Below are 15482 nucleotides of genomic sequence, written 5' to 3'. Positions count from 1 at the left end.
TGGAAAAAAGACACTGCATTAGGGTCAGCCTCTTCTCTGGGCAGCCGCGTACGGCCGCAAACGCTCCCTCCTAATTGGGAACAACTGAAAAAAGATGCCAGCGCTCAGGAAAAAAAAAAAAAAAAAACACTGTGGACACATGCCCAAAATTCAGCACAGCCTTCAGTCTGTTATAGCAGCTCTCAAACATTTCAGCATTATAAACACTGTGTTTGTCACATCCATTCCACAGGGAGCTAAACCAGCAGCAACAACAACATCATTTAGCTTAATAAGGCTTTATTTCTAGGGTGTCTAAAGTTGTCAGTGTTCAGTCGCGCTGTGAACTGGGGCTGAACTTCTCAAGTGGTGGGTTCTGTTGTGCCCAGGGCTTCAACAAAGCATTGTAGCCCAGCTGGTACACATTTACTAACCCACACTACAGTACTTGACTTTGTTTTCACCATCATGGCATCTGACAGATTTTGTCTGGAACAATGAATGCAGCTGAAGGAGCTGTCGTCTCTCTTGAATGTCAAGGATATTCTTCAAGGCAGACAATAGTTCTCATTGTCAGATTTTGTTTAGGACCAGGGAGATGTTATCATAATTTGAATTAATGGATTACTCACACATGAGAGGATTTTGCTGATATTTTCCCCTCATGCAGATTATAGAAACCCCCTATTGATTTTTTGCTTCTAACTTAAAGCTTTACAGTGAATTCTTGTGCCAGAGGGGAGCTTCCCAAGCTGTATTTGACTGATAAAAGAATGTGTCAAGTTCTTTCTCTTGTCAAAGCAGACTTATTGTTCTTTTCAGGGATGCATCAAGTGCTAATATAAATTATCAATGGGAAAAATCTGCCTTAAGGATGATATTTTTCATGTCTGTATTAATAGATGGGAAACTACTGCTGGAATAGTAAAACTCAAACATTGTAATAAAATGTTTCCATATAATATATTTACAAAGAAAATGTTCATTTTTAAATGAAAAGTATTTAAGATAACACTGTTCAGACTTTTTTTCCACCACACACACACATGAACACACACTTTCATCTATATGCTCCTGGCTCTTTCTTTTCACTCACCTTTTGCCTTAAGTGGCCCCTTCAGCTCTACTTTGAGCACTGTAGCCTTCATTTTTCTCCAAATCTTGCTTTGTTCCAAACCTTTCACACACACACACACACACACACACACACACACACACACACACACACACACACACACACACACACACACACACACACAGGCCCTCCAGTGTTATGTTGTGCCTTAAGGTTGTGCGACACAGCAGTGAGATATTTCCTTTCTTCTCTACATTTAGCTCACTAGTACGATAAATACCTATAAAAGACCATATTAACTACGGAACCAACATTATATCGGGATGTAATTAACGTGCATGTAACGTAAGCAAATGTTTTTCATTGTAGATCACATGGTAGATGGTTGCAGTAGAAAAGAGCTGGACTGTACACCAACCGAAGTTGTCACAGGGGTGGATTTTGTCATTTTGTGGGCTGAGGCAAACACAGACATGGGTTCTCCCCTGTTTCCAGTCCTTGAATAAAAGCGGTGGATAAACTAAGGAGTCGCAAAACTTCAGTAAAGAAGCCGCTCTGTAGTCCAGTGCTACGGATACTTGTGTATCTCTTGTCAGACTGCAGCACTGTGGACAAGATGTGGCTGGCGTTGGTATTGTCTTTTAGTAACGCTGCCCTTCATTTTTCAGCAGTCTTTACACCGAGATGTTTGTTTACGTCAGTTGGTCACTGTTTTCCTGAATCATTTGTGATTATGTGCAGTAAAATCATTGAATATTTCAGGTTAGTGGAGAAGCCCTGAGACACTCGTTCATTAAGCATTCTGGCCTATGGATTTTTAAAAAGTTAATTAAACAATTCTTAACAGTAAGTGTATAAGGCATTTTCTTTGGGCCTAAGGCAATTGCCGACCTTTGCCTAATGATAAATCTCCTCCTGAGTTGTGTCTTTGTGGACAAATATGATAAATGTGGCACTTTCCTGTACTCTGTTCTCATTCATACACTAGTCTGGAACCTCTTGACCTATATATGACTTAATTCCCCTGAATGGTTTTACAAAGAACCACAAGACTGAAATTAATAATTTTCTATGAACAACACTAAGGAAATTTTGTTGTCAAATGCAAACCACACCTTTAAACAGATTAGACACACTGATCTACTCTTTTTGGTGAGAGGGTAGTCCCTGTAATACACGTTCTTCCTCTTTTACAACACATATCTTAAGCAGCTCACTGTCCAGCATCAGTCTCTTAGCATTAGTTTCTTAGCATGCTTTCATACTGTTGCCCTCACCATTTGAATTTCAGGGCAATTTCTGAATACATATGGCCCCACTCTTTCATTTTAAACACAAGGCGTGACATTTCGACCGTGGAGGTAAATATTGCTCTTGCACTGGTTGGGTTGTCTTGGAGTTTGATGAGCTCAATCTGGAATGAGAGGCGCATTAAAATCAAATCATGACTTTTCCAAGGTTAGAAGATCGATTGGCAGCTTTTGGTGCTGTGCTCTGCACCAGCTATTATTGATGAGCATGGTGTTGTCGAGTAAAAATTCAGCAATGTTCCGTTGGTTATAAGTTGAGGCATCAGTCTTCATTGCTTTGTGTGAAACCGATTCATTTAGACACTAATGATAGCAATTTGCAGGAGAGAGCATGCATTGAGACGTTAAGCATGACAGATGTCAAATGTGTGTAATCTCGTGACAGGTGGAGGATTTCTATAATGGGATGGACATTTTACGGTAATTTCAGTGGGGGTTATTTTCACGTGTGCTGAGAAGGTTTTAGGTCATCCAGTGCATTTAGACGCACTTGAGTAACCAAATTACTGCTGTGACCTGATTTCTTAAAATTATGCATACGAGAAAGCCTGTTTTTGTAATTGGGGTGGAGAAACCAGATTTTCTCCAGGAAAAGTAGATTTTTTTTTGTACCATGTGTTTGACTGAAAAAGACTTCAGATAGGAATAGAATCACTGTGACAGCAGAGAGTCTGGGATGAAAGGAAAGAATATTACGCAATATGCGTCCTTGTTTTCACATAATTCCATTCGATGTCTGACTATAGCAGAAACAGAACAGAAGAAAAGTAGCAGCAATGTGTTTAAATAAAGTTTCCACCAATGAACATTTGTAAAATTAAAAAGTAAAAGCAGAATAGGGATTTCTGGGGAAGGGAAAAGGTCAGACAAGGTAAAAACTTCTTCAATACTTGCAGTATAAAGAGCAACTTTATCATCAGACCAGTGTGATTCATCATCATCATTGGATGACCCTGACGAAGGCCACAAGCTGAAATGTGTCTGCCTCACAATAAATGTTTTTACACTGCAGGTGTTGCTGGAGTTTTGACCTCTTAAATTTCAAATAGCAGCACTGCAAAGAAAATGTGTACTGCCACCACAGGGACTGTTCTCACAGTAAATAAATACGATTCCAAAATAAATACCAAAAATGATGATCCCATTTCTGGTCATGACCTCCCAGAGGGCCTGAGCAAAATTCTGCTAATACCTTCCCATCACCATTTGTCATTACTTCACAGTCATACCTGACACCCCAGTGCTCCCACTACAACCTTCATTCCTTTAAAACTCTTTGTTCCACTTCTACAGAACAAATTGAGATGTAAATAAGCAATATTTATTGAATAGATTATATTTTACTACTTAACATTACTCCTGCCTAAGGACAGGACTTTTACTTGTAGCTGAGTATTTTCACAGCATGGTATTAGTACTTTAACTTAAGTGAACACCTCATTATGCACCTCATTTGTCAGTATTTGGTCAAGCCATTAGTAATTTATTTTTCCTCAGATTTTACCCTCTAGTGCTGCAGACTTTGACAGATTTATATCCAGTGCTGTTTATAAAGGCTCCACATTTTCGATTTCGCTTTCAAAATGTATTTCATAAGGTAAGGTGAAATGAGTATTGCTAATAAAGCAAAGCAAAGCAAAGCAGTGGGCATATGTGCATCTGTACTCCAGGCTTCATCCTTGCATGCAATTTAAAAATATTCAGTTTGTATATAGCAGGTCTGCTCATTGCATAATTTATAATGGCTGGATGGTCCAATATGCCCCAGGCAGTATGATTTTGATGCATCCCATGATGTTTTTTTTCCTCCCCTCACCTATCGGATCGGGATGTCTTGATTTACAAATGAAGCTCCACAGACACCCACGGACCAACTGACTTGGACCATTGTAGGTTCTCACTGAATTGCACACAAGGTTCTTAAAATGTCCTTCTCTATTTCTCTGTCTCCTCTTTTTTTTTTTCTTTTTATTTATCAATGCAGGCTGTGGAAACCAACCTGGCATCCAAGGACAGTCACTGGGTCTATGCCAATGAGGTGAGGCCAAACACAAACACACTTGTATTCACCCGAGTGAATTTAGACCTTAGTGTCAGTTTGCCTCTGTCAACACAGACTCTCATATGCTGCCAAGATACACAGAAACACACGAAAACCTACAGCACTGTCACACTGTACCATTTCACGTTCACTTACATTAGCAGCACATCATTTGTTTTTATTATATCCCGGCTGGCCGAGGGACCGGGTCTTTATTTGATATTGTACATAATTGCCCTCCCTTTAACTATTGATGTTAGTGTGTCTTTTCCTTCTCTGTACCAGCGTGTGTGTGTGTGTCTGACATTGACCTAAATGGTCTTCTAAAGTGGCTGTAACAGCACAAAATTCAGGTGCACTTTGTGAATACAGAATAGTGGGTCCAGTCTTTAGCTTTAGTGCCTCGGCACTGCATTTCCATTGATTCAAAGTGGTTTGGAGATAAGGGGTGGAGATGTAGGATTGGCTCAATACTAAAAGCAGCGGATGAAAGACGTAAGATAAAAGGTTGTTCCCAGTTAATTTACCTTGAATATTAGCATTGCTGTGGCTAATGGAAGCTCTCTGACTAACACGCACATGTGCATCACTGTCTGTATAATTAATGCGTTTTATTGAGATGTCTCCTGCTCACTTCATCTGGACCTGTGCTCAACATCTAAAACATGACAATCATTGATCCATAATCCATAGAGGATGATTAATGCAAGTATGTGCACCAGACAGCCATGTTAACAACATAACCAACATTCATAGAAGTGTCCACTCACTGGAGTTCAGAATTCACCACTGTGTCACGAATTAAGTCTTAGAACAGTGGTTCTAAACCAGGGGGTTGGGACCCCCAAAGGGGTCGCAAGATAATCTGGGGTTCACCAGATAGTTGTGGAGAGTAAAACAAAGTAGGCTAATATATTGTGGCAAACTGCCAAAACCAGTACGAAAATGACAAATACCAACAAAAACCACAACACCGTCCTGACTGCCTTTAGAGTTTGAGGTAATTTTGCAATGATTCATTCATTCAAAACAAAAGTTTCCTAGTCAAATTAACTTTATTAATTCAGATGTACTTGAGAAAACATGTTCAGCAAGCTTAAGACATTCATTTCAATCAAAAACTGTTTAAATACACTAAGGAACGATCAATTAAAATCATCATATTCATTGTATGTTTCCTTCAAACTAAAAAAGAAAAGTCCCAGGAGAGTTTTGACCCTCAACAATGTATGCTGGGAAGTCTGTTAATATACTGAAATTTAGGTATTTAGAAATAAGAAATGTAATTAAATGAGTTAAACAGACTCTGTACAGTACATTTTGTCAACTCATCATTTCAAGTCAAAAGACTTCAAGTTAGAAGAGCTCAGTTTAATTTCTTTATTGTTCTGAAAATGAATATTAGAATAAAAGAAAAGAACAGAAAAAAGAACATCATCAAAAGAAGAAAAAGAACAAAGAACAAACACAACAAACAACAAAAACACTAACCAAAAGGAACATTTGCATTTTGTAACATAAAATAGCTAACTTAAACTAATTAATCCAGCAAAGATGATTAGAAATGAATATTTTAGACTATGGAATGGTTTTTGGATTACATCACTTGTACCAGTGGTATAATTTGCCTAAGAATAGATTTTATTGAGTGTGAGACCCCATTTACACCTGGTAATTAAAATGGGATCTGTATCCAGATATGTTATCCAGACTGTTGAATGCATTGCATGTGAACATTGCACAAGCCAGACTACTTCCAGATGTGGTCAGGCAGATGTCACACTCCTGTCACAAAGCAGTTACCCTTTGCATAAACATGTGTTTTTCCTTATCTAAATAACTTATCTACATACAGATCACATTTTAATACCAGGTGTAAATGGGGTGTAGGAGTAAAAGCAATGGTCTTCCTGTGTATTATACTGTAATACCTGAACAGCCTCGGATAGATGGGGGGTTGCAACCACCCACCTGATTATTCTGATTGGCTTGCAACTTTAAATGGAGAACCACTGTCTTAAATTTAAAAATTGATACAGAAGCTGGTGCACGTTGGCCACAGAATACACCAAAAAGTACAAAATAGTTTTCTTTTATGCTTTAGTTACAAATTCACGGTGTATTTCAGTGGCCTGAATATTGATTTACAAAAGTTAATGAGGCTCAATGTGGTGAAAATCCTCTGTTATCTGGTAGCCTAAATTACTTCATTTTAGATTTTAATGAGCTTTTATAAAATAACTACCTTCTGTGCTTTAAATCATTCTCACTGTGCGTTTCAGCAGACACATAACTGAGGTATTGATTTATAACAGCTAATGAGACCTTGAGTTCTTTGAAACTTTTCCTGTTTCTGGCAGCTTAAGTCCTTTTTTTTTGTTTTTTTTTTGTTTATATGAGTCCAAAGCAGCTTTCTTAGTCTCAAACAGGATGATGAGATCGGGTCTGTAATTCTGTGAAAGCTGTATTCACACACAAACTCATGCATGGCTTTTAGTCAATTACCACAGACCTCCACTAAGACATTAGCTTTAATTGCATCAGACTCTGGGAAAGTATGAACTAATGGCATGTTAATTTCTGTGGCACTCCCTTAATGGTTGATGTGATGTGGCTTACTGTAGAGTTATCGCTCCCTGGTACCAATTTAAAGGGGAAGAATATACCCTGTTGTATATGTGAACTGTTATGTAAGGCATAATGTACAGTGAGCAGGTCATTACGGGATGATGCAGGATACTGACACTTGTTTTACTCTATGGTTACTTCACAAAATAAATCAATACGTTGGCACAAAATATTGATTGATAAACATGATTTTGTTGAATTGAAAATGATTTTATTGCTCCTCCAGTGATCAGAAATACGTCCATAGCAACGGTCTGTTCTTCATAGCAACTGTCAGCTAAAATGAAATAACAGACCTTAGAATGTTGTAATTGACCAATCAGAACACAGCATTCAACAAAGGCCGAAATAAATGTAGATATCTCACGGTCTTTTTCTGTCTCTCTTTCTTCCTCAATATGCAATTTTCATTTTCCTCTCCTTCCTTTCTAAAGACGGTTAAAAGGAAACAATTTTTCAGTTTATCTCCGTTTGTTTTTCTTTTTCTACATCTTTAATATATCCCGTTCTTCTGCCATCTCACTTACCCTGCCTTTCATTACATCATCCAAGATACGCTACCCATGAAACTGACCATCACCTTGAAATGAGAAATAAGACAGACATGTTAAAAAGAAAGATAATTCAATTACTACTCATGACCCATTTTTCTCACAATGTCCAGTGGCCTTCAGAGCTTCTCTCATGTACAGAAGAAATAGCACGAATACTCTGAGCTCTGAGTCGGCCTTTCACTTAAATCCTCTTTTTCTGTTATAGCCTTTTCAATTCATATATGTTTATCAACAAGACACGCCATGTGAATTGAATACGAGCATAAATCTAACTGCAAATGATTTACCTACAATTTCTGCTTATCTCAGGAGGGGGCAGGAGGTATAAAGGAAGGTACAAAGCTAATTTGTTTCCATTAGCCAGTGATTTGATTTCTAAGGATCTCCTAAAATGGCTGAAGGCACAAAGATTGTGCACAAGGTTTTTAATTTATTCAGACACGTGAGAGGACAGACAGACCTAGTGATTATCAGAGTACGATTCTCTCCTATGGTTCTATTGTGTTGTATGTGTTATTTTTTTACACACTGCAACAACTATGAATCACTCTCCTTTTGCAGCAGCTGCTGGTGAATCCTGTGCTACAAACACAGATATAATATACTAGATACTGTTTCCTTCACTCTTGGAAATCCTGTTATCCTGTCCAGATGCAGCCTGACTGTATCACAGAATCCTGCAGGGAGATAACAGCTTTCCATGTTACCTCTTCCAGTATGCATCGACAGTCCCTGCGGACGATTGCTCCTATTCAGCTGCCTGGTCATGACTGAGTTGTGACATTCATTTTAACCAGGTGATCTTGAGGCTTACTGTCGCCTGGCCACCGCATCACGTCCCCAGGCTCCTGCCAGCCTTTACACCCCACGCAGGCAAAGCGAGGCCTCGCATTTCATTCAAGTCTCATGACAAGCGGTTATGCTAATCTGCCACCGGCGGCAACATGTGGCACGATGAATGTAGCTGTCAAGCTAGAAATGCGATAAGAGCACAGAGTGAGATGGATGAAGGAGGAAAATGATGATGAGTGAGTATGATCGCAAGTCAAGAAACAATGAGGCGTAAAGGACTTATAAATAAACAAGGAGAATAAAATAGATGCTATGTACAGTTAAGTCTCTTCATTTTGCATTACATTATTAAGTGACAATATTACACTCAGTAACTTGAAAATTCAAGCACACAATAATAGGTTAAAGGCTGTCAATCACGCAACTTAATTTCATACTTGCCTAAAGTAGGTGGTTTCATCTCAGCATTGCTGGAGACACACCTCAACACTTAATTTCCTGCATTTTAGTGAATTTCTATGCACTGGTTTGTGCATTTTCTGAATCAGAAATGTCTTTATATAAAGGAAAAACTCACAGGTGACGATTCAAAATGCAATGGAATATAATGCAGTGTTGCTTTCAAACTGACCTGCACAATAAATCAAAATATTATTGACATTGCAGTATGGTCAAGTGCGGCACTGAAATCAGGTTCGATTTTTGCTAAAGACAATGTGTGATAAAACGGTATTATAATGAAGTATTGAAGTTGCAGAGTTGATTTGACCTAGAAATCTTGTTATTTAGAAGTAAACAATGTTTGATTGTTACAGACCCTAACAAGTATCATATCATGATTTGCTGAACAGATTTTTCTTTGAAAATAAAAATTGTGTTGTCACATTAATTATGAATTATATTGCAGTTGCACTATCTGTCAAAATAATCACAAAAGAGCAGCAGAGCCCTACTTCCAAATATTTTCTCTCCTGTAGGTCAGCTTTTCTCATTTAATGTTATTACTGCTGAGTCAGCACTAACATAGGCATGATGTACTCGTCCATCCTCTTTTGTGTCTGTTGTTTGGGGAAGGAATCTCTTTAAATGTGTAAGTGGGACCTGTTCTCACATCAATGATTAATTAACTCTTTTCAATGAATTTATAAACCCCTGGATTTGAATAGCTCATGTGTTTTGGCAGGATCTCTTCAAAACATCACTGACATAAAGTGTTTTGGAATGATTTTTAGAAATCATGTACATCTAAACTAATTGCATATATTTTTAGTAATAACACATTTTGGTCATAATCAATTAAAACATTACCTTAAGATTAGTTAACAAACAAATAACATAACTAAAAGTAAACCTAAAACATATGACGTAGTAGCTCATTAACTTCCATCAACATTCACTTCTTACTTGGTTTTTCAGAAAAAAAAAGTCCTAATATGAGACCTCCTTCTCATTTTCCCTTCTGACTCCTCCATGGTTATCAACTGTGCTTCTTCTTTCCATTTTATGTCAGATAGCAGCCATTGCTTTAATGTTATATACTCCACAGTGTACTTTACTAGAGGCATTGCTGCATCTATTGGTCGTGATTTGCCAAAATAAAAGTCCTGTGTCTACGCTAACAATAGACAGATTAAAAAAAACAATGGTCACAAATGATGTAGGAGAGATTGAGACATCCTGACTTTAAGTACCTAATATGTGTTAAACCTCAAAACCACAATCTCTTCCCGCAATTAAAGCCGTAGCGTTTTTTTCTCATAGCCACAGAAAACATTACAAAACATGCATCTATAAAATCAGTGGATTGGCCCTTTCTTGAGTGTAAAACAAGGAACTTTCCTCTCAACAAACTTTTCTTCAGTTGCAAACATTCTTGGTTTGAGCCTGACGCTGATGCATTTTAAAACCGAGGGAGTGGATTTGAGTGGCACACAGTTCACGAGGCCTCAGGGTATGAAATTTATCCAACGCACAAATGACCAACATTATCTTTAGGAGGAAAAAAAAAAAAGAAAAAAGAAAAAAGCTTTGAAATTGAAGTGTAAGAAGAGCGGCACGACTTGATGTGAGCAGGAGGGCACGGGGATGACAGGCAGGCGTGCGTCTCCCTAAACCACCCACTAAACCACGGCGCTGCAGCTGCTCGCACACAGAAGGTTGTCTGCGTCTGACACTGTCTGGTGGACTCAGATGGATTGCACATTCTGGGAGGATTTGTTGTTGTTTTTTTTCCCTTCAAAGGCGGGACGGTGACACCTCCAGAATGTTTGATGGATTAGGTGGCTGTGCCTGGTGTGACAGACAGAGTCGAGGAGGACAGTCATGATATGACTGATGTCTTGGGTAACTGCCCATCAAGTAACTGAGATGGAAACCCTGATGCAATCTCAGCCACGTCTGACTGTGGGACTGAAAGGTGCATTACTGAAGAGGCCACTTACGAGATAAAGAAATATTACATTTTTCAATTAGCTTATTGCTTATTCAGATCACCCTGTAAGAATACATTTATCAAAACACACACTCTGCCGATATGATCCTTTGTACCATTAACCACGGCGAGCACGCCTGCAGAAACCCAAATCAAATGCCAAAAAATGATGTACTTACCCACAAACAGTGACGGCAGGAGACATCCAGCATTAAAAATCTAAAGAACTCCCATCATCCCATCGCCTTATCTAAATGCTCCAACAGTCATTTTATATCATCGAGCTTATTTAGGTGGGCTATTCAGATTACATACAGCATGTTTCATTAAATAAGAACCACCGCACCTCCAGGCTGAAATGTAAGTTGAGTTGCAATGAAGTCAACACCGACTTATACAGCAGTTAGCTGGGCAATGAAGTGAGTTACACTGTACTGTAAAAATGAGAAAACTAATTATTATTTACAGATATCCTGATCCAATTAAGCAGTATCTTAATCAAGCTAATCTTGTCATATTGGTGTGGGCGTGATTGTGAATGTGTGCGTCAAAACAAAGCGACTTGCACAGAGGTGGCTGGAGTGACGGAGCTGAGGTTGTGTTGACTCAGATCAGATGGTGCAGGGCAATCTGGCATGAAATTACGTTGTATATCCGCCCGCTCGGAGCACATGTTATTGCAAATGGTCCTTCCTTTGTTTCAGTTTCATTTAAGGGCCTTCCCTTTGAGGCAATCATGAACTGTGAGCTGCCAGACAATTGCTTTTCCTTTTTCTATTTTAAGTAGTGGAGTTATCACATGAAAATATACGTGAATATGATTAACTGAATGCAACTTTAATTAATTTGTAAATTATAGGAAACTGGCAGTAATGACCGAAACACATTTCATCATACTACACGCTGTTGTTGCCAGTTTTCACAAAATAACCTCATCATTGTAAACAGACATCAACTCCATCTGCTAATAATTCGGTCCTCCCACTAATTGAAATGTGTTCATTCCTATCCAGCCTCTTTTACCTCCAGAACTGCAAAAGTGATGTGGCAAATAAAACGTACATTATAATGACCATAGACTTACGGAGTGCCATGGCTGCCAGTGATGCGCCCACCATTAGATATTTAATAAGGAAGAACCATGTTTATCTCCTGGGGAACTGATAGAGTGCCACAAAATCATCTGTAGTGAGTTTACTTTACTAATCAGTTTTTACTGGCAGTGCTTGAGAGCTTTATTAATAAAGCCCAATAAAACCCTAGCTTAATCATCATTAGCGTAACATGCCAATTTGAGGATTAAACGATCATCAAAAACGTGAGGAGCCACTGCTACTGCAGAGATTGCCCAGTAACCTGAAGCACAAAGAGGCCTGTTATCCATGTTATTTTCCCCCCACTGTATATGGACATTTTTATATTTTAATATGTAATCTGTAATTTAATACTTGCATGGTATTATTTTACTACTGTAGTTGTTAGTGTGTACATTTTAATGCAAGAAAAAAAGGATATCCAATTGTATTTCATAATGCTATTAAAGGAGCAGCATGTGGATATGAGCAGAATTAAAATCTAAAATGTTCCAAAAATGAAGTGACATCATCAGCAGAATGTGAAGAAGTAACAGTTAAGACATTATGCCACAGACGTCCATGCATTGTGCAACAGAGATATCTACTGAATTTGGCAGACAGCCCATCCTGTCTAGTAGAATCACTTTGTTTTTAAAGAGGTGATTGTCCATTCATCTCATGGTTTCATCTAGGAGATGTATGTGAGCAGCAAAGTTGCTCCTTTCACAAGCTCTCTTAGCTTTTATAGTCTAATAAATACACAAAATAAAACTCACCGAATGTCAAGAAAAGAAATATTCTGCACCTGTTGTCTGTAATAAACTGTACACCTTCTGAAGTCGATCTACGATGGGCTTGAAACAGAACTACTTGGTTTGTCTTTCTGCTGTTCAACAATCACTCTGGTTTGGTTGAAAATAAATCATTAATACTATTATTATTACATTATTAGATGTGAAAATAATCTGGCTTCCCGTGTCTCCCTGACGCCTAACCTCACTCTCACTCCTCTCTGCTTTTTTTTTTTGCCTTTCCTTCCCCCCCCCCCCCCCCCCCCGCCTGCGGTCCTCTTTGCTTTGAGCTGCTGTAAATTACCTCGTCATGGTGTCCCTTGTCATCAAACTGGCCCCTGTCCGTCTCAGAGGCTGTGTTCAGTCCCAGTTTGGCCAGACTGGTGTAATTGTTGTATTCATCCTCACTCTGAGAAAAACAAGTAAATATCATATCTGTGCTTTCTTTTTCATATGCAGTGTGTTCACAGTACTTAATGATCAATTCTCAACACGACAACAACAACAACAACAACTGCCTGAACAGAACGACACTGATTTTAATTGCATAATTAACAGACAGTTATCATTTCTGATATTTGATGTGTAAGAAGAAAGCAGTTTAATTTAAGTGCTGATATACTGAAAATTATAACTCAGCTCATACAGGTCAGAGGCTTGTGTCTTGTGCATTTGTTATGTTTAAATTAGTTTTTTTTTCCATTGCAAAAGGACATTGGGCCATGAATTATCCAGTTCTGTTACCAGATAACAGACTAATAAAATAATTTTGATGTTATTTTCTGCTTAATTAATACCCTTTTCGCAGCTGAAAGCACGTAAAAGACATGTATGTGTTTTATAGCTCAAATTAATGTCATTTCCACTGCGCTTTGTTCTTGCTGTCTGACTCCCATTAGAGTGCTTCTCAATTTAGTTGCCTGCAGCTTCAAAAAAACACCTTAACTTCTAATTAAATCGCTGTCATGATTTCCGGTAATTTTTTTATTTATTTCTAGTGAAAGATTAATAACATTGACTGAGCGGCACAAAGAGGATAATTTAGCCTATCTGCCTGAACTTGATTTGATTAATGTATTTTGGTCGTCGGCTGTCATTGAAACATGGCTGTGCTGTATTCACTTTTTCAGAAATTTGAGAGGGTTACCTCCAAGGAGCTTCACACCTGAACTGATCGTGTGATAATTATTTGTGATGTTATATGCTTGTGTCCGTTTACTGCTCCGTAAGTCCATGTGATGACCATTGTAGTCAGAGGCCTTGATGTACTAACTAGTCATTTGTATTCTTGATGTATTAATGGGTAATTTTTGCCTGCATATTGTAGTGAAATATATCACAGTGGCGTCCAAATTGTGGCTTAATGGTCTGTACTTTCTCCTCAAACAGAGGTTAAAGGTCATGCATTTCGTCAGCCATGTCCCATTGGTCAGTGCCGTCGCCGGGCCACATTATGACACAAATGTCACCAGCGATGGTGACAGAACACTTGGACCGTGTGGCACTGGAAGTTATTAGCTTGGACGTGAGGGTACGGCTCTGTGAACCATGCGGCATAATTCATCTGATTAATGTGTCATGGCAACGCATGAATATTCATATGTTCCACCTGAGTGACCGTGAGGAGTCAGAAAAAGAGTCATAGGATAAAACTAGTTGATGTAGAATTACCTGAGGACTGCTTTACTCCTGCTGTACACAGATAAAACATCAGGGAATTCTTGCTCTGGAAGATAGAATCCATATTATCAGTTCAATTTCGGTATCATGGTTTTACATTGACAATAAAATATCAATATGACATGAGATATGAGAAGAAGCCAGAAAAGGAAAGGGGAATTTAAAGGGAAGTTAAACCCTGTTTGACTGTAAACTAAGTAGTAGAGTAAAGCAGAAAAGGACGATACAGATGTCACTGATGGTGTCTAGCTTTGTGTGTGTTGGGTTTTGATGAAGAGGTCCAGACCAGGATATCTGTGATGGTGATCTCTGTTTATTCTGACAGAAAGAGATAAAAAAAAACAAAATCGTTTGGTCGATTATGATCATTTAATTTGAGCCCCTCTCCCACTGAGTACAGCACAAAAGGGCATTATGTTGCATTTAATACAGCACGTTAAAGGGAAAATTTGGCACTTTTCATGTGGATGTGTGATGTTTTAAATTAATAAATTAGATATTGAAGTACTGCAGAGATGTCCTGGTCTATACATCATATTCTATGGACATTTGCAAAAAAAACATTTTACTATATTTTTCAAATAAATGATAATAATGATGTAAAAATTATCATTCTCTCTAATATCTCATTATTTTTGTTCAAAATTGTTTAGCCCTAAATTATAGATCTGCATACAAATATATATTTGACTCTGTTACTGCCATATAATTGACTTTGTTACACAAAGACAGAAGCCAGGAGAAAATAACAATGAGAGAGAACAGGGACCAGCAGAAACAACAGAGAGGTCGATACATAAGGGAGAGATCAAAGTGTCTGATTAGGAAAAACAGATCGGGAGCACTGATTCAGGCATGTGTAGCGGAGTCATATCAGTGCCGAGCTGCATAAGTTCTTACCCCAACAGTAACCTCACAGTTTTATTGTCAGATAGTATATGAACCCTACATTTCCCAAGAGAGCCGCCGTCTGCCTCAGCATTGACCACTGTCCGGCTCTGGAGACCAGCAGCAGGCAGCTCAATGTCTCATGAATATTGATCCAACCCTCCACACAAGTGTCCCCCACAGAGGAGGGCCAAGGGTCACCTGCGCTATTATTTTGAAGGATGTACTTCAAATGTC

General features: G+C 38.5%; 1 protein-coding gene across 2 annotated transcripts in view; it reads left to right on the top strand.

The window, feature by feature from the left end:
• The window catches only part of grid1a (glutamate receptor, ionotropic, delta 1a), a 283228-nt gene that overhangs the window by 222785 nt on the left and 44961 nt on the right, over nt 1-15482 (top strand). For both annotated transcript variants that reach the window (XM_084736150.1, XM_084736151.1), the window contains exon 5: nt 4349-4402. In XM_084736150.1, the coding sequence (XP_084592276.1) occupies nt 4349-4402 (54 nt within the window). The remainder of the gene's footprint in view (nt 1-4348; nt 4403-15482) is intronic.

This window comes from Lutjanus erythropterus, chromosome 14 (assembly GCF_056507025.1).
Source record: "Lutjanus erythropterus isolate fLutEry1 chromosome 14, fLutEry1.hap2, whole genome shotgun sequence".
NCBI classification, from domain to species: domain Eukaryota; kingdom Metazoa; phylum Chordata; class Actinopteri; order Lutjaniformes; family Lutjanidae; genus Lutjanus; species Lutjanus erythropterus.
Note: the sequence above shows the minus strand (reverse complement) of the source record. Positions and strands in the feature narration are given on the sequence as shown.